Source organism: Equus asinus, chromosome 2 (genome assembly GCF_041296235.1).
Source record: "Equus asinus isolate D_3611 breed Donkey chromosome 2, EquAss-T2T_v2, whole genome shotgun sequence".
Taxonomy (NCBI): domain Eukaryota; kingdom Metazoa; phylum Chordata; class Mammalia; order Perissodactyla; family Equidae; genus Equus; species Equus asinus.
This window is the reverse complement of record NC_091791.1, coordinates 14376307-14394732: the sequence shown is the minus strand read 5'-3', so window position 1 is coordinate 14394732 and position 18426 is coordinate 14376307. Positions and strand designations below refer to the sequence as shown.

Sequence of the window (18426 nt, the reverse complement as noted above, 5' to 3'; positions counted from 1 at the left end):
ATGTAATTATACGCATACAAAAATGCTGCTTGTAAGTATTAACTCTGGACAATCACAAACATGTGAAAGTATGACATTTGTGTAATCATCTAAAATTATTTGGGGAAAAACGCAGAATGCCAGGCATCCAGGTCACAAGCTCATTACTTTGAAAACCTTAGCAGAAACATTTCTGAGACAGGCAGTGCATTAAAACAAAGGCTATGTGAAAAAGGGCCACTTTAATAACTCTCTACTTCCAAACTACCCCAAATATCTTTGTCTCAGTAGACTAAGGAAAAATAAATGTGTGCACTGGGGATAGGCAGACAGGGAAAGAATCTAGAGATATTCTGGGGCAAGTGAAGGGATACATTAAATGGGCCCTCAAAAACTGAAAGCACTTAGACTAGGAAGGTGTTCTGGCCTGCAGAGAAACGCCTTGTTCCAAATGTGTATGATTTATGGCCAAGACTACCACATATGGATCCCGTCCCATAACCTAGAATAACACAACTGCCTAACACACTGCCAGATACACACCCACACCCACACCCTGGGCCCTTAGATTCCCATTTCCCTCAGACAGCATCTCGGAGGGACAGGTGTATACTCGGACTTCTAGGCTGAGAAGGCTGGAAGTGGTGACCAGTTAGCGATTTTTGCTATGAGCTGGATAAAATGCCATGGGTTTACCAACCTTTACTAAGGTCCACAAATAGATATTCATAAGTTGTCTTAAATTTCCTCTGAAGCTTGTACAGCCCTTTCCTTCCAGGGTTGTTATGAGGAATAAGTGAAATAATGTACAACAGAAAGCCCCTGGTGTAGGCCTTAGTCTCTACGTAAATACTCAAACATCATTTTCTACCAAACCACGCTCTGCCCCTCTGAGGGGACGTCTCATACATAGAGGGCATTCGCATATTTGTTGAAGAATGTCCACTCTAAAGTACTTAAAACTACTCTCGGAATGACTTTTCAGAACTCTGTTCATAGTAAAGTGAGTGTATAGGTCTTACAGAATACCTGCTGCAGAACACCACCCAGGAGGCAGCCTAAGCATTTCTAAAGGCCAAGGAGGACTCATGTACGAATGTGTATTCACGGTGTTTCATCTGCAAAAAGAAATTGCGACAACTGATTTAAGATTAATACTTTAATCAACTATAATAAATCAATATCATACATTATATAAAAATTCTGATTCATGCATCAGATTACATAAATTATACAACTGTCACATTATGCAATGCTTACACACTTTTGAGTTTGTACCTGCAAAAAAGTATACGAGTTACTACGGCATTTTACCTACTAAGTGTAATACTCCTCAGTTATAAATAATGTTTCTATCATTCAAATACCTGCTAAATATATACATTTCTAGATCTGCAGCATTTTTGTGTACCTCAAAAGACAGACCACCTGGAAGCTTTGAAGATTAATAGGCCCAATGTATCATTTGTTGCAGACTTCAATTCCATTCTAAGAGTGGATCTTTTTGGCGTAGAAAATAAATGAAACAAAACGTCAACTCTAGTTTAATGCTCGAGGAGCATCTACACTTCTTATTAAATACATCAGAAAACCCTTCATATGCAGATTAATTAGTTAAGGTGCTACCTACTGCATATTAAATACTTCCACTGATTATTAAAGTTATAAATCTGTGAAAATGGGGGCTTTCACTGTGTGCTGACAGACCTTACATCTCCCATCATGAACCCGCAGCGCTGTGATCCTTTACCTCTTACTTCAAAGAGATCGGGCGAAGGAGCATGCTTTGTACTTCACTTTACACACACAAGGGACACCTACTGTATCTATGACATATGAGTACACGGACATCAAAAAGTTTCAGCTTGATTTACAAATCCAAGGTAGGTTGCTTTTCCTAAAAAGCCACACAGGGAAATAAAAGCTCTAGTCTATCAATTACTAGATATACTAAAGACTGTTTCCCTGTTTTTGTGTTTTTTTTTGTTTTAAGATTCTCCTTGCTAAAGCATAAGCACCCTTCTGGGGGTGATGGGTGGGGGGTGTGAGGGTGGAGAAGCTGGTGAAGGAAGGATGTGAGGAAAGCAAGTCTGTCACTAACGGGCTGAGTTTTACTTAGGTTTCCATTCATGAAACCCTTTTAAACACAAGGCAACATTTTCACAGCTGGAAAATTACAACGAAATCTTCATTTACTGCCAAAAGCAAGAGATGTAGTTATGTATAATCTATGGATAATACTACATTCATGGGAGGACGGCAAAACTGGGCTCAAGGAAGAATATAGCAGCAAAAAGCAATACTTGAACATTTTGCATGAATGAGTGACACATCATTTTATATACAGTTCTAAGATAGGACCCTGGTATTCAGTAAATGAAACCTGAAGCCTAAGTGGGAGGACAGCATGTTCAATACCTTCAAGGCTGAATCTGAGAACCGGGAGAGGAACTGGCTGTAAAACAATACTGTTTTAAATATAATAGCAGAAATATTTTAAGCATGTAACAGAAGTATGTTAGCTTAAGACACATTTGAGATAAATATCAATCCTGTGGTTTTTAAAAAATCCTCTTATTAGTGGAAATATTTTTGAGCATGCATTTTTTTAAGCATGAAAGCAAAAGTAAAATCTATTTATAAGTCAACTGTGCTGTGCATTATTTATCGAGTTACATATATTTTATTTCCATTTCTAAGCTACTAACAAAATATACCATTAGAAACACTCAAAAGTTACATTTTCAAAAAATAAACAAAGATGTGATTTTTGACCTTTCTCTGCAATGCTAGATATTAAAACTACTCGGTTTGCGCTTCGCCCAAACACAGGCAACACTGATATATTTCCTTGGGACTTGTTTTTACTTTTTGGTTATTTTATTACATTGATCACTTATGAAATATAGAATCAATTTTACTCTAGTCACAAGTGGGAGTTCACCAACATTGAAACAGAACATTCTCAGGCAGTGATAAATGCAGATGCAGTTTCCAATACAACTCTTGTCTCATTTTTAAAGACAAAAATATTGATTCCATTATAACCAGATCACTCACGGATGGAGAAGTCTAATCCTTAACAGTTTTTTTTACAGGCAAAGAATCTCACCTTAAAAATGAATTTTGTCATAAAAAGAATAGTAGTACCTGAACCACACTTTTTAACGAACTCTATTTACATAAAACATGTCCCCTAATACAAAACTTACATCTCGGTTCATTCTATAAACAGTAAATTAGGCCTAAGCATATTAAAGGATCTACAGATAATGTCATTCTATAAACAGTAAATTAGGCCTAAGCATATTAAAGGATCTACAGATAATGTCATAATACTGAAAACACATGGATTTGGGATTTTAAAAAGTGTAAGAAGAGTTTCAATTATACTAACAGAAAAGACAAATGCTAAGAATTTTGTACTATTTAATAAATGTTAACTAAAAATGGCACCATGTTAAAAAATAATAATTACCAAGACCTCAAATGGGAAAATAAAATTCCACACCAGATTTTGAGGTTTATTACAGAAAGTTAGAATGGAGGGAAAAGTTGGTAAAAGCTACTTTTGCTTCTACAGTTCTTCATCTTAAAAATGATTTAATTTTTTATATTTGGGAAAAATTTTCAGAATTTCAAAATGTATACTCTCAGAAGGAAACTAAAGAAACTCAGAAAATACAAATAACAAGGAATTTTGGCTCATGAATCTAAGCCTGGCCAAGATCATCTGATTCCAAATATTAAAACGAACAAAACTATTACTACGTCTGCTTTGTATTTAACTTTCAATGAAGTCTTAGTAGAGATAAATATTAGACTAAAATGCAGCTCATTAAAAGATTGGGGACTATAGTCCCCATGTACAGGTGAATTTTTCATTTTAAATTCAGAAGACGTAGATTCAATGCTTCATGGTAACCATTTTAGATTTTTAAGGTAAAACATAAGCAGTACATGGTTACTAATATTTTTATACCAACTTGAAATTTCAGACTAATTTTGTCCAAATACATAAAGATAATTCACGAAAATAATCAACATTTTTGGGGAGCAGACTTAAAAAAAAAGCCAACATATAATTTTGTGATAAATCAGTTCTTAAAGGGTTGATGTAAATAGTGTATAAAGTCATGCTAGTAAAGATCTGTTTTAAAAACTCACTCCTCCTTTAGAAACTCTTATTTCGTTTCAAGACCCAAATGCAACCATCTGTTCTATTATTTAAGTAACTTGAAACCAAGCCTAATTCTTCATTCCTAGAATTTGCCCATTGCTTTGGGTTATCAGGCATCAGATGATCACCTACATTTCTTCCCCCCAAATTATCTTCAGATATAACTTTCTAATATTTTCTTTGCTAGTGATTTAAAGGCTTTCAGAATCTCAACAAATTACATTAGCTTATCTTCTGCTTATAGCTTAAATAAAATTCAAACGTTAAGATAAAAAGTTAATTCAAGAAATTCATGCTGTTGTGAAGTTGTTAAAGTTTCCTAAAATATGTCACTCTTTGGATCATTACTTTCAGAAAAAGAGCACAAATTTGAATCTGGAATAATACGTAGTAGCAGCTTACTCTGAAACCAAGGTTCACACGGCCAAGAGTGATCTGAAGCAGCTTCTCTGTTACACAAACCACAAGAGTAGCAACGATGATTTGTTTTGCATCGATAGAGCACACATATGTTTTCAAATTAAGAAACTGGGGCCCTAATTTTGGAGGCAACCAGTTGTTTTTAAATGTTCTAAAAACACATACATATATGTATATGAGGTATATGCATGTATTTTATATACAAAGATACATGAACATACATTCATGTATACATATGCATATAAAACATGAACTTTTTTAAATAGTGTTTATAATGAGTATTCCTGCGGCTAAATGTGTCTACAAATTGATGTCTGAGAAACCAACCACAGTACCGATTCTGCTTTATGAGAAATCTATTCCTGAGGAATAAGTCATATACTTCTGAAGATGTTTCTAGGCCTCTGGCAGATTAGTGGGCCGGCACCAGCACCTAAGTGAACCCTAAGGAACTGCTTATTCATCGAGGATCTGGCCATTTTCACTTTAAAACTTTAAATTATTTAGCTCACTTCAAAGGTCACTCTTGAGAGTCCCTGCTAATATTTACAGCTAAAACAACTTTTCACAATGAAGAAGAGTATGTAATGAAACCTGATAGTGTAGTCTCTTTGAGTAACAAGTTTTCCTTCTTTCCTTCTCTCTCTTCCTTTCTTTTTTTCCCCAATTATAAATGCAGTACAGTTGGCTTATTAACTATTGGAGAATTTGCCAGCTTTCCTGGACGGTTCGTAGGGCACTCTGAGAATACTGGGTGTTTCCTCCATGACCCTTACAAGGAGGTTGTCAATGTAGTCCTCCAGTTCCCGGATGTGGGTGTCTTTCCTCCTGAGGAGCTCCTTGTGTTTCACCAGCTCCTGGAGCACCTCCTCGTAGGTCAGGCCACGGTACCCTGCAGTGGCATCAAAAGGGTTGCTGTCCTAGAACAGGATAAAGACTGTCACTTCAGCAGATACAATCATCAGGGACAAATTAAGAATTATTTTGAATTTCAACTTCCAGTTTTTCAAACCCTGCCCAAGTTTTTCTCTATCTTCGGCTAGAACCAATTGTGACAGCTCACTGAGTTGCGAGCCAGTGCCAGGGCAGATGCACCAGAGCCTTGATCGTAATTCTAAATTCTTCTAAAATCCTTTTTTACATTGTGGACAATGTCCTACTATAAGAAATTGACCATATAATTTAAATTAAGAGATAAAATGTTCTATAATAAATATAACTAACATAGATAAAAATTAAAGATCTCTAGGAATTAACTTGGAGGAACTGCAAGAAGCTATTGAAAACAATACATTTGGGCATTAGTCCTCATGAAATGCTTCCACTGAACTGGGATTTAACGTTATGCCTTTGGATTTTTATTGAAGACGATTATACAAGAGGCAGGAAAATCAAATCTGCTTCTCCAATTTGCTATGAAATGTTGAAGGCATTCAGAATTAAATCAATGAGCATCCTTACAAGAAGCCCCATGGGAGTAAGTTCTGTTTTAATTTAGAGGCAAACAGATCTGCTTCTCCCCGAGTAACTAGTCTATTTCCTCCTCCTAGTACTACCACCTATATATTTTATCTTATTTCACTTTTTGCTCTGGTTATCAGGAAACTCAGAGTTCAAAGTTCAACTACGATCATTAAACACTTTGCTTTAGTATATCTGCATTCTCTCCCATTTCACCATTTATTTATTTTGTTAACCTTATTCTATTGATGAAAATTCTTTTTACACAAAAGTATAAATATAAACCAAAAAAAGGCATTAATTTAATTCATTTTTATTACAAAGCATTATAATATCAAAAGAAAAATATTCCTCAGGAATTTAATCAAAACGGCACTGTGACATCATCTTCTATTTACAGTGTATAGTATTTAGATTTTTCATTCGTAAAATGCCCAATATAAAGTGCAATTTTTATACCTTTTTATACATAGTTCTGTCACTAAACAACTTAAAATAGTTTTCAACACTTTCTTTCAAAATATTTCCATTGGCTTTAAGGAAAATAAACTAAAATATTGAGGAATTGGTCTTGCTCTTACAGACTAATAGCATTTAATCCACTCAGTGGAAAAGGGAGAATGGGGACTGGTGAATGGAGAAAGGCCTTTTTTCTTAGAAATTAAATTTGTCTTTACTCATTTTCAGGATCTACTTTAATTTGCTATGTGTCTAGGAGTTTTCATCAGCCAAGCCAAAGTGTAACTTTGTATCCCGTCCTCCCCCAGGCACCAGAGAAGCAAGCTAGAGAACAGACAGCAATTTGATGCTTGGGTTACAGACCCATACTCCCTTCGCCAGAGTAAAGGAAAAAACTTAGGACTGAGAACTTCTCCAATTCCACAGAATCTCTCAGGTTTCGTGGAGAAGATATGGCTTGCACTAGGCCTTCAAAGATTTTGCGAGGCAGAAATGTGTAATGGGCATCTCAAGCAGTGGGGACTGCTTGTTCAAAGGAGGAAACAAGGTTCAAGCTAGAGAATCAGCAACACGCAATCAGCGGAGGACGGCTGGAAAATAAGGCTCAGGACAGGGAGCAGCAAGAGGCTGAAATGGCAGGGTCCAAACAGACCATCAGGGATGTTGAATACTATTACTCCTTAGTAGCACTCCTTTTAGACTTCTTGCTACAGGAAATAGGAAGCCATTGAAGGTTTCTACACAGAGGAAAGATATGATTAATGCTAAATTAATGATTATTGAAAACTGAATGGCAGCAGTGGGTAAGATCATTTGGAGGGGCTGAGATTAGTTATAAAGTTATTGAAATATTAAAGAGTTAATAAGAGCCTCTACTAGATTAAGAAAATAAATAGAGAGGATGCTAAAGGGAAGTGAGTTTTAATTCTGTAAGATATATTTAAAACAACTTATTTATTTTAGCATTAGACACTGGGAACAGACACAACTTTATGAGTTGTATTACCTTTGTCCCTAAAAACAATTCAGAATATTGCTCTGCAAAGAGTAAAGGACAACTTTGGAGACAAATTTCGATTTACTTTCTTTTCTCTTTTCTCTCAGATCAATTAATCTTTCACAAGATTAAGTCTACACACTCTCTCTCATGTATTTACTGGGTTATTTAATTGGTTATCAGTCCTTCAGAGATACTAAACATTATAATTTCCTAACCACATTCTTATTAAACAATTATTATATTAAGCAGGTCTCTATGGAAAAGATAAGACATACTAGAGAGGTAAGTATATTTTAAAAACTTATTAAAAATGAGCTAAAGTTTCTTACTTTAACCTAAGTAATTCTGCACAGATTTGACACAGAAAGCAACCTAGGTCTCACTTTCCTTATCCGATAAATGAGATGTTCTCCAAGGCCCCTTTCAACTCTAAAATTTCCTGGTCTACAAAGTGATTTTTCCAAACTGAGTTTTAAAAAAGTAGTAACATCCCACTAATGTGATTTTATTTTTTTAATAAAATATTTACTCAAAAATAGGAGTTCTTGTGAGAATTGGAGGGATTAATGAAATTAAGCTAAATGGCATTCATTGCTGATTAGCTGACTTTTATGTTCTTTTCTTAATTTAATGCAAGAATAGCATCAATTGAATCTCTCTAATCTTAATCAAATTATACATACATAAACTGACTTCTTCAAACTAATTAAGTGATGATATACAGTTAGAAAATCACTTATATTGTTATATTTTACACTACACCAGTACTACCAGATAATGCAGTTAACAAAAAATTTTTTAAAACATTTCCCTAAAGACAATGAAGATAAAGACATGTCAAAAATTCTTATTTTGACCTAAGTAGTTTAAATTAATGCCATGGTATAAATCAATCTAACAATTTAATCTCAAAATAATCAACTATTATCCTGGAATATTGTTCAACATGTTACAGCCATAATCTAGAATATACAGATCCATTATTTGGCTTATTTTTCCCTCACAGCTATCTAATACTTATGCATAGATGGATTTTCTGGAAATACATTTCTGACCTGTTCCAATAAATTTTCCTTTTGTCTTTTTATGTGAAAATTTTACCCCAAATTTCTGCATCAAGTTTCTAGGCAGGAAAACATCTTAGAAACACATGTATTATAAACTGTATTCTGGAAAAGAATATAAAATAATTAAAAACAGTTTTATGCTTAGTTCCAGATTTTATCCCATATTTGAAAATCATGTTAACTTTCTAATTTTAGGCATAAGATTCTTAAATTGATATACTCAATATATACATATATATCCTTCTGTTTGTTGATAGAATTCCAAATAAAAGAATAAAGATTAACATTAACTAATATACACAATAAGAAATTAAAATTTTTTTTGGTTACAAAAATCATTTTGCTTAAAGAGGAAAACTCTCAGGCAAATATAAAAATTATTTTTTAAAAAAATACTTTTAATACTATTCTCAGAAAAACTTCTAAAATTGAGAAATCTCCACACTGGCAAAGATTCAAACAACCTACAATGGGACTCCTACGTACTCAATATTTTTTCCTCCAGCACTCCATATAGATAGCACATGTTTTTAAGATGTCTTCTTATACTGAAATTTAATGTAAATTTTTCCTGTCTCTTTTCCTTTCACAACCAATCCTTTTTCATCCCTGCCCAACCTCTGTTAAAAATTTCCACATGCAGATATAAGAAAATAGAGATTGGGTGAGAGAATAATGCAATTATTATATAAAGTTTTCTAATGGGAATTTTAAATAATATAGTTGATCAAAAGACTTGGAGAATTACTAGTGATTATTTTTACTTTACACATAGTCTAGCCTTTTAAACTAGGAAATGTATATTTTTTTACAATATTTAAATTTAAACAAAAGCAAATTATCAGGACTCAAAATAACTGAAGATTTAAAGAAAGGTTGTCCTGGTAACCAAATATTGGTGGGGTACTAGCTGATGTCCAAGGCAACTGGAGGGGAGAGAGAGAGATAAGATGAAGGCTTGGCATTCTCTGATCATCTCATTATTGTTCTAATGAGGAACTTTGCTCTGGGAATATCATCTCAGCTACTTTCACATCTTTTGTCCTACTCCCTTCATCTCCCTTTCAGTTCTTAATTAGGCCTTAAAGAGCTCACACTGCCCTTTCAACTGGCTACTGCTCCTGTTTAAACACTGTGCTTTCACAGACAGGTGTTGGCACTAGCATATAAGACATACAAACTTAATTACAAAATACTATGTCCAGAAGGGGAAAAAATAACTTGGTGGATGGCTATTATTGGAGAACTTAATGTAAATTACTTCAAACATCTTATAATCTTCAACATAAAAATCGTTCAAACACTTTTCCTCAATAATGATCGGCATGAGGATGAGCTTTCTCCTCTTCATTGTATCCTGCAGTAAATTAACAACACCTAGTAATCCTTTAACTGTCATTTAGAAGAGTTAGCATTCCAGAGAAAAATAATCACACATCAAGGATTCTTTTATCACCTTTAAATCCTTTAACTAAAACAATTTTCACATTTTATTTCTTTAAAGAATTCTAACTATGCTTTTACAGCAATAAATTACAAGATTTGGAAAAGTACATTTACAAGCACACAGAAATTGTAATTAACGTTACTTAATAAACAATAGCTGCACATTAAATCGATGTTTTGATGTTGCATTTTGTTTGAGATTAAGTAACTGCCTGATAGAATTCATTTTACTATCTGATCAAAGGCTGACTTCATATATTCTGACATTTCTCGCCAGACTGCCATATTATAAAGACTTGAGTATTTCTGAAACATCAAAACTTACGAATCATTTACATAAAACAGCAAAAACACAGTACAAAGTCCTCTGCTTCTATAATGTTGTCTACGATTTTAAAGACAAATAACTGCATTTAGAACGGGTTATACACCACCATGGTTTTTTCTAGGCATATCACATCATAGAAAATTGTGATATGTCATTGCTTTAAAAAATTCTTATTATACATCTGGATCACACACATTAAGGACAGATGGTTCAAACAGTAACCACCAGCCCCTTGGAATAATGGCTCTATTTCTGCTATTCAGTGAGAATTTAGTTTTCTACCAAGAACATGTGCCCATATTTTTGTAAAGAACCTTGTTCTCCAGGTTTAATATATTTAGAATTGACTGAAGACGGAATGGAACTCTGAGAGCCAAAACTGGACTTCAAATAACAATAAAATGAAGTTAAGATACCTAAATAATCCTTGCAAAATATGTGAGTTAATTCACCTGGTCGTTACCAAGCCTGTTAATTAATACCTTTGGATTTGTTCTGACCAGGAAGGTAAGCGTCCTAAAGGTCCCTTCAAATACTTTCCTGCTTAACTGGATCCCTTGCCAGGGTGCTCTTCCTACCGGTGAATTTTAACAAGCAGTTTTATTCTTTCTTCAATCTTTGTCAAAATAACAACAAAAAATGTTATTTTTCTTCACGTGCTCTTATTTCATAACTCTAATGTTGACCTTGACATACAGCTTTCATAGTAATTTTAAAACAGTGTGCAAACAAAACATGCGGATTCTAAATTGGCTTCAATTATAACTATAATGTTTGCTTGAACTTCCACAGATTGTAAGAAGTTACACCCTATCATATATTAAAGACAAACTTTGAATTTTGCTTTTCTTCTTTCTCCCCAAATCACCACATGAAGCCATAATTCATAGGTAACTGGGGGACTCGAGGTGCCGGAGTCATTTTAGAAACGTGTGCCAGACAGAAGGCTGGCTGTGGCTGGTTCTTTGGTAATTCTCTAACCCCACAGCAACTTACCGGGATTTTCCTGAGGTCTTCATTGCTTGTCGGATTCACATGAAAACTGCGTAATAAAAGACAAACATAAATGTTAAAAGTGTGTCATGGTCCACGTGGGAGGAAACATAAAAACAGAACATTTTTAACCAACATTTCCATAACAACTTCTAAAGTTCTAAATTACACAGATCAGTGAAATTTAATCCAGGATGTAGAAGAAAAACAATATTTACTCAACATTCTAAAGCATCTACAATTTTCAACTTTGAAGGAAGAATCCTTCAGTTATTATCAGAACTGAAGAACTGTACCTTTAATTACGTAGTTACTACACATCTTTAAACATAAGTGATTTTACCCAGTGAGATATTTTATAAAACTATATTTTATAACATATTATTCATTCTATATGCACACATTCACTCACCTTACGTCTTCTGATATAAAACTACAGATAACTAAATAAATTTAGTTTGGCAAGATTGTAGAATAAAAGAGTTAAAGCAATCTTTTAAAAAAATTCTGTAAGTATCAGAAAAATTAACTTTTAAACATTATCCTATCAATGAGAACAAACTCACAGTTGCATGAACCATTTCTGTCATTAATGTGGTTTCTAAGCTGCTCTTCAAAATTTAAATACCCAAATGGACCAAAACAAAATGGATTTCTCCCATGCAGAGTAAGAACACATCACAGCTGAATGCTATAATCATTTTCTTCTTTGAAACATCCATTAGGAAGGAGACTGCAACCAGAAAGAAGCTAAACTTCAAAGCCATCTGATGAGTAAATATTTCATCATTGCTATTCAAGTTTAATTTTTACCCAGCACTTAAGAGTATTAGCCTTCAGAACCTCTACAAAGCATTGTTGTCCTAGGACCCTTTTTATCACCCGCCCCCCCAAAAGACTTAAAATATATTTTTTTCATTATCTGTGCTTTATCAGCTAAATAACTGGAATCCTTTGAAAAAACTCACTTTTTAAAACTTTTGATGGTGAGTACAAAAAGTCTGGACACTGGATGTAATGTCTGGAAGATATCTATTATTACAGGTACCCATCCCAAGCCATAAATCCACAGGGCACACATGCATGTACAGCCACCTCAAGAGAATTTCTCATACATCCAAGGTTTCATTTGTGACTGCTAAGATTTGTAGTACCAGCTTCCAGAACTGGTTGCTGAACTTTTCTAGCCAGAACTCCTGTGGATAAATTCAGTATTTCCGTAGAGCTGGGTGACATGGTAGAGAAAGGTGAAACACGATTTAAATACCTACAATGCACCATTTATAGGCCGACACGGCTGACTCCTTCCCCGTGTCTCACCGTCTTTGTGGTGTTCTGTATGGTCCCAGACCAGAGTCACTGCACCAGCAAAGCCTCGAGAGACTGACAAAAGAGTGGCTTAAAAGAAAACAACAAAAACAAAATCCGCAAAGACATTATCCTATAGTCCACCAAGGCCTAGAGTGACGCAGTAGCAGCTGCCAACACATGCGGTTCCCATCCTCTCCGATTTTCAGTCCGAGGCGGTCAGGGTCAGCACAGGGTCCAGTGGGACTAATCTCTCACAGCACGTTGTTTTCTAACAGGTCAAGAAATGCATTCTGGGCATCCCTCTCCATCTGACTGTGATCTTCTCAAGGACAAAGTCAGGCTGACAGTACTCCACGGGGGTTTCGAGAAGAGGAGGGGTTGAGGGCCTTGGAGCCAGGTGCTGTGAATTCAAATCCTGCTTCTACTCTATACTTGCTGTGGGACCTTGGGCAAGTTACTTAACTTTGACTGTCTGGGTTCCCTCATCTATAAAACAGGGATGGCAACAGTAGCCACCACATAAGACTACTGTGAAGATTAAACGAGGTAACAGCACGTAACATGCTTAGCAGTGACTAGCAGACAGAACATGTTCAATGTATTATTTCATTTAATAAACATTTACACCGTCTGTGCCAGACACTATTCTAAGCACTTTCCCAATATTAACTCATTTAATCTTCATAACCCTTAAGGTAGGTATGATCTTCATTTTCAAAACAAGGAAACGAGTCACAGAAAGGTCAGGTAACTCGCACACGGTCATACAGTTGGCAGGTGGCAGAGGTGTGTGGCTCTAGCATCTCTCCTTCTGTGACACACAGCCCTAGCCCCATTCTCTGCACACAGACCGACTTAGTGAGCCCTGGTTGCACTGCTGCAGCCCTGAACATCCAGGACACATATGTTAATCAGAAGGTAAACCTAACCTCGTTTTGAGGAGGCAGAGGGTAGAGCAGCATATGGGGGGTGGGGGGGGTGGAGGCGGGGATTTTTGAGAGTTAAATTTTTAGATCATGCAGAGGAAAGAAATGCTTTATCAGAGCAATTAGTCAAGGAAGGCTTAAGTCAAGGAAAAAGTAGGATTTAAAACCACACAAAGGATAGGCGTAGTAGGCCAGAGAAAAGAGGACTCTGAGGATATATGGCATGGCCTGGAGCTGCAGACAGCAGTGCCATTACAGGGCATGGAAGAGACTGGAACACAAGGCAACAGCACAGGAAGGAGCCCTTGAAGGGTCCTGATGCAGAAGATGAGGCTCCTAGACGCGATCCGTAAATCAACAGACAATTTTTTGAAATTTTAATCTTCTTTCATGACTGTCATTTAAACATTTCATGTTTGGAAGCATGATCCATCCCATTACATCCTTGAAGAATAAACAATATTGTGACTGTATAAATTTTAGTATATGTCTCAGGAAGGAACCACTGAACTAAGAAACAGAAATACTGTTATTCTATTTATTGTAATAAGGGTTTTTAAGGAACAGACATTTAGGACAAAGATTTTATCAAAATCACAAAACTAACAATATGTAATATCCAACGGCTTTAGCTTATGGAACTAAACTGAAACTCAGTGACAACCTGAAAAATGTGACACTTCTCAAGAATAATTAGATGGACCAGGTCTAAACTGTAAGGAAAAAGGGTGTGGAGTGCCACAAGACCCAGCCATTTCCCGTGACCCCCGGGCGCAGTGGCAGACCTCTTCCGCTCTCACTCGCAGAGCGCAGGGCAGACTGAGCACAGGGCCTCCTGTCTGGGGCATTGTCTGAAATCTACAGGCGGGGCCCCTCCCTCCTGGTCCGCTTTATACTCACACACGGACGTGTCAAACACATGACAAACCCAGTCATTCATGGCTGCCTTTTTTGATCTGTCCGTAAGGAGGAAAATGAGTTAACTGAACTGGACTGAATTAGCTTGCTGAAAAATAAAATGTCTCTATTTATCGAAGTGTGGCACCAATTTGTGTTATCTTTCTCTTCAGACTGCTGTCCTCAGGTCAGACAAGATATTGAATAATGCAGTCTGACTGCTCAACTGAGCTGCTGACAGGTTAAGGGAAATGGTGTTTTTAATCAGGTATCAAATAAACCTGGACACGCTCATGTTGAAAAAGTCGCTAAAAATTCAAACTTCAGAATTAAAAAAATGCAATTTAGAAATCCGAACTGAAGGAGTTTGGGGGGTGGCGGAGGATTTTAAATTAACTTTTAAACTGATAAAAATATTTTCAAGTCAAATTTTTAAAAATATTTTAAACTAGTCAACTGTTTTATCTTAACATTCTAAAGTTTTTAGGTAAAAGCTTATTTTTTACCTCGTGATATTTCCAAATTTTAAAGAATTTTTCCAAATGACCTCTAATTTTAAATTTTGAAATTAACAGTACTCAAATATATATAAGGAATCATTAGCATCTCTTCTATAACATCACTTAGTAATTTACTTTGAAGTTAGAATAAATCTTGAGTAAAGAAATAAGTAAACTCGTGAGAACTTGAAAGTGTCCTTCCATCTCTGCTGGGGCCTGGTCTCCCACACAGGCCAGAACAGCAAGCCCGTCTTTATAAAGCCATCAAATTGACCACTGCAGAAATCACTACGGCATTTGGCAGTGGTCTGAGTTTTTCCTTGTCCTTCCTTTTTTTTTTATAACATAAATACATTCTTTAGGAGCAAGAATACCTAAGAAAGGGAAGAGACTACTGAGAGTGAAAAGTATAAAGCGCTTGTCAAGACAAAACATCTCCACAGAAGAACAAAGATCTATTAAAACTGATTAACTAGCTGTCTTGTGAGTATAAGGCAATGCGCACGATGTAAATTCCTCGCTCTAGGATTTTAAATCTTTCAATGAGAAGTCACGTAACAACACCTGAAGCTCTTTCAAAGGCATTTAAAAACAAGTGTTATTACATCTTCCACAAAGTCTTTTTCCAAGCCCCAATACTGCTGAAATTATAAGGTTCAGTCTATTTTGGCCTATAACTTGACCCATTTTGTATTTAGTAAATGAATTCAAGTTATTTGCAAAATCCAGGAGCTGTCTCACCTGGCTGGGGTGGCGCAGAGACGGGAAGAGGGAGCACAGGAGTAACTTTCTCAAACACCATCCGGTTCCTTCTGGTGTATGGGAAATAAGCACAACTTTAAACCATCACAGACGAACTTCTGACGGTAATTATTTTCAAAGGAGAGCATCCTATTGATTTTGTTTAACTGAGGGAGTGGGCTCCAGAGACCTGGGGCTTCGCTTTGGTGACAAATATAGTGGAGGAGGAGAGGTATAAATGGACAGCTGTAACATAACATAAAATCTTTAATAAGTCTGAAAAACAGGAAAAAGAAAAATGCCCCATTTACAGTGAAGCAAGGGCAAAGGATAATGACACCAAGCCGAACAACCAACTGATATTTACCGGATTTTAACCATGGCACCAGAAACCTTTCTGAGTGGTTTACATGTTTCCTCACTCACTCCTGGTAACAATCCTATGAAGTGAGTGCTACTTTTATTTCCGTTTACAGCAGAGGAAAAAGGCACAGAGAAGTTAAGAAGCTTTCCTAACATAACACAGTTATTGGGTGGCAGAGTCAGGATACAAAGAAAGGCAGCCAAACTCCACAGTTCAAGATCTTTAGCCAAAAATTGGACTACTTCCACACAGTGCTCTGAACTGCTCCAACGCCTGTGAGCTCAGAGATGCCTGGTTTCAGGGAGTCCAAAACACTTTCCTGAGGAGACTTCCAATCAGAAGTGACCAAGAAAAGTCCAACACTTCGACCATCTGAAGGAGACAGAACAAAGGCTGAAAGGCAACAGGTTTTGAACTACCTGTGCCCCTTCCTGCACCCCAGGAGACTGACCTCTGGAGAGCACACCACTTGCAAAGTCCCCTTGCCCATCGACTTCCAGTTACGCTCTGCCACTGGGAGGTCCCTGCATGCGGCGGGAGGGCAGAAAGAAGGGGATTCCCAGCCCGACCCCATCACAGCCCCTCTGAGGTCCCTCCCTGCTGCGCGGTAGTTGCAGCAGCATCTCCTCTACGGCCACAGCTGCAGCTAGGTCCCTCATCCCCAGGCATGGCAGGCCCTTCCAGACACTGCTGGTCCCTGGTGCTCTGTTTTCCCTCCTTGGTGTCCTTAACCCTACATCCCTCTGTTAATGGTCTCCTAAACTGCCTTCAGTTATGCGTTTGAGTGCATCACTTGTTTTCTGCTGGGATCCTAAGTGACAAAAGAATATCCAGTAAGTGCCATATGTTATTCACTTAATAACTTGAAATGGTTAAGGACAAAGGTTTGTTCTATTTATCTATTAGAAAAAAAGAGAGGAGAACCAAAAAAACCCAATATATCACAATTATTCACATTCCCTTTTCCCTTCAATTTCTGGCTCATGCTTGATAACTATTAACACTATTTTTTTTTCTTCTCAAAATATACAGTCTCCTACTTTGTAAATGAGAATTCACTGCTAGCAATAAAAAAAATTCCTGGCCTTCACTTAACAACACTTTTCATTTACAGAGCCAGACTACTTTATGTTCAAAGTTACTTTCAATTTAGGATTACATTATTAAGGATTGATTGCTCCTGCAGTTTTGAAACGATATAATTGCTTTAGGTGAGTTGGATTTGAATATCACCTCATTCATATACTGCCTTACAATTTATAACACATTTGCACAAACAGAACTTCTCTAAACGTGTTTCCGAAGGAAGTAATCAATCACGTGGGATTCAGTTAGCCACGGTAAGACCTCATACAATCAAAATCCCGTCTCATCGCTCTCACCTTCTGACTTTCTCACGCCCTCACTCCCATGGGACGTGCTTTGTGGCCCTCCACTATCACCCTCATTGTCTCCTGATCCATTTGTATTGGCTCATCTCTCACCAGAGCATAGTTACAGCCCGCTGTCCCTCAGACATCCCACCATTTTTATTTTGCCAGCCTCTCATCCCTCGCAAGTAACTCCCGCTGACTTTGTTCCTTTACTCACTCACCTCCTATAATCTGACACACATACCTGACCACCAATGCTCATTGCTTCTTTTATGAAGGGCACCAACAAACTATTTTCACCTAAGGCAATACCCTCACTCTCCTTAACCTCGCAGCTCCATTGGATACCAATGACTGTTCTTCTTGAGACTCTCTTCTGTGATCTCCTGTAGCCTAAATTTTCTCTCATGTTTCCAATTCTCTTTTTCCTTGTCATCTTCCTCTTTTCACCCCTAAATAGAAAACATTGGCTATTTCTTAAGGTTCCGTTTTCAGATCTCTTTTTCTTCTCTACCTTGGTGATTTCATATTTTCCAACTACCACCACCAGAACATTGACGACTGCTAAATCTTTTATATTCAACCACAATCACTGTATCCTTTCTAATACCACCTTTACAAACGTCTACTTAGTCAATGCTTGGATATCCTACCTGTACCTCAAAGTTAACATGTCTCCAACCAATCAGCATCTTGTCTTCTATATCAGCTCTGATCTTCCTCCTTCTGGTACAACCAGTCTCCTGGTCACCGAAGGTAAAGCCTCAGAGACACTCTCGACTCCAGCCTTCAGCTTGCATGCCTCATAAAAGCTGCCAGATTCTGCCCACCCAGCTTCCAGACATGGATCGCTCATTGTTTCCTTGATACTCATTTTCACTGCTACCTTTCTGATCACAGGACCACATTACCTCCAGCCTAGACTATTCCACAGCCTCTTCATAGTCTGCCAATCCTCCCTGTCCACTCCAGCCCATGCAA

General features: G+C 36.9%; 1 protein-coding gene across 2 annotated transcripts in view; it reads right to left on the bottom strand.

Moving 5' to 3' along the window:
- Positions 1 to 1123: 1123 nt before the first annotated feature.
- Positions 1124 to 18426, bottom strand: part of RAB11FIP2 (RAB11 family interacting protein 2) — a 41519-nt gene continuing 24216 nt past the window's right edge. The window contains exons 4-7 of one of the 2 annotated variants that reach the window (XM_070482442.1): positions 15709 to 15779; positions 12605 to 12716; positions 11337 to 11382; positions 1124 to 5499 (exon numbers count right to left, since the gene is read on the bottom strand). In XM_070482442.1, the coding sequence (XP_070338543.1) occupies positions 5272 to 5499; positions 11337 to 11382; positions 12605 to 12716; positions 15709 to 15779 (457 nt within the window). In that variant the 3' untranslated portion in view covers positions 1124 to 5271. The remainder of the gene's footprint in view (positions 5500 to 11336; positions 11383 to 12604; positions 12717 to 15708; positions 15780 to 18426) is intronic. The other variant, XM_014849254.3, reaches the window with a different exon arrangement.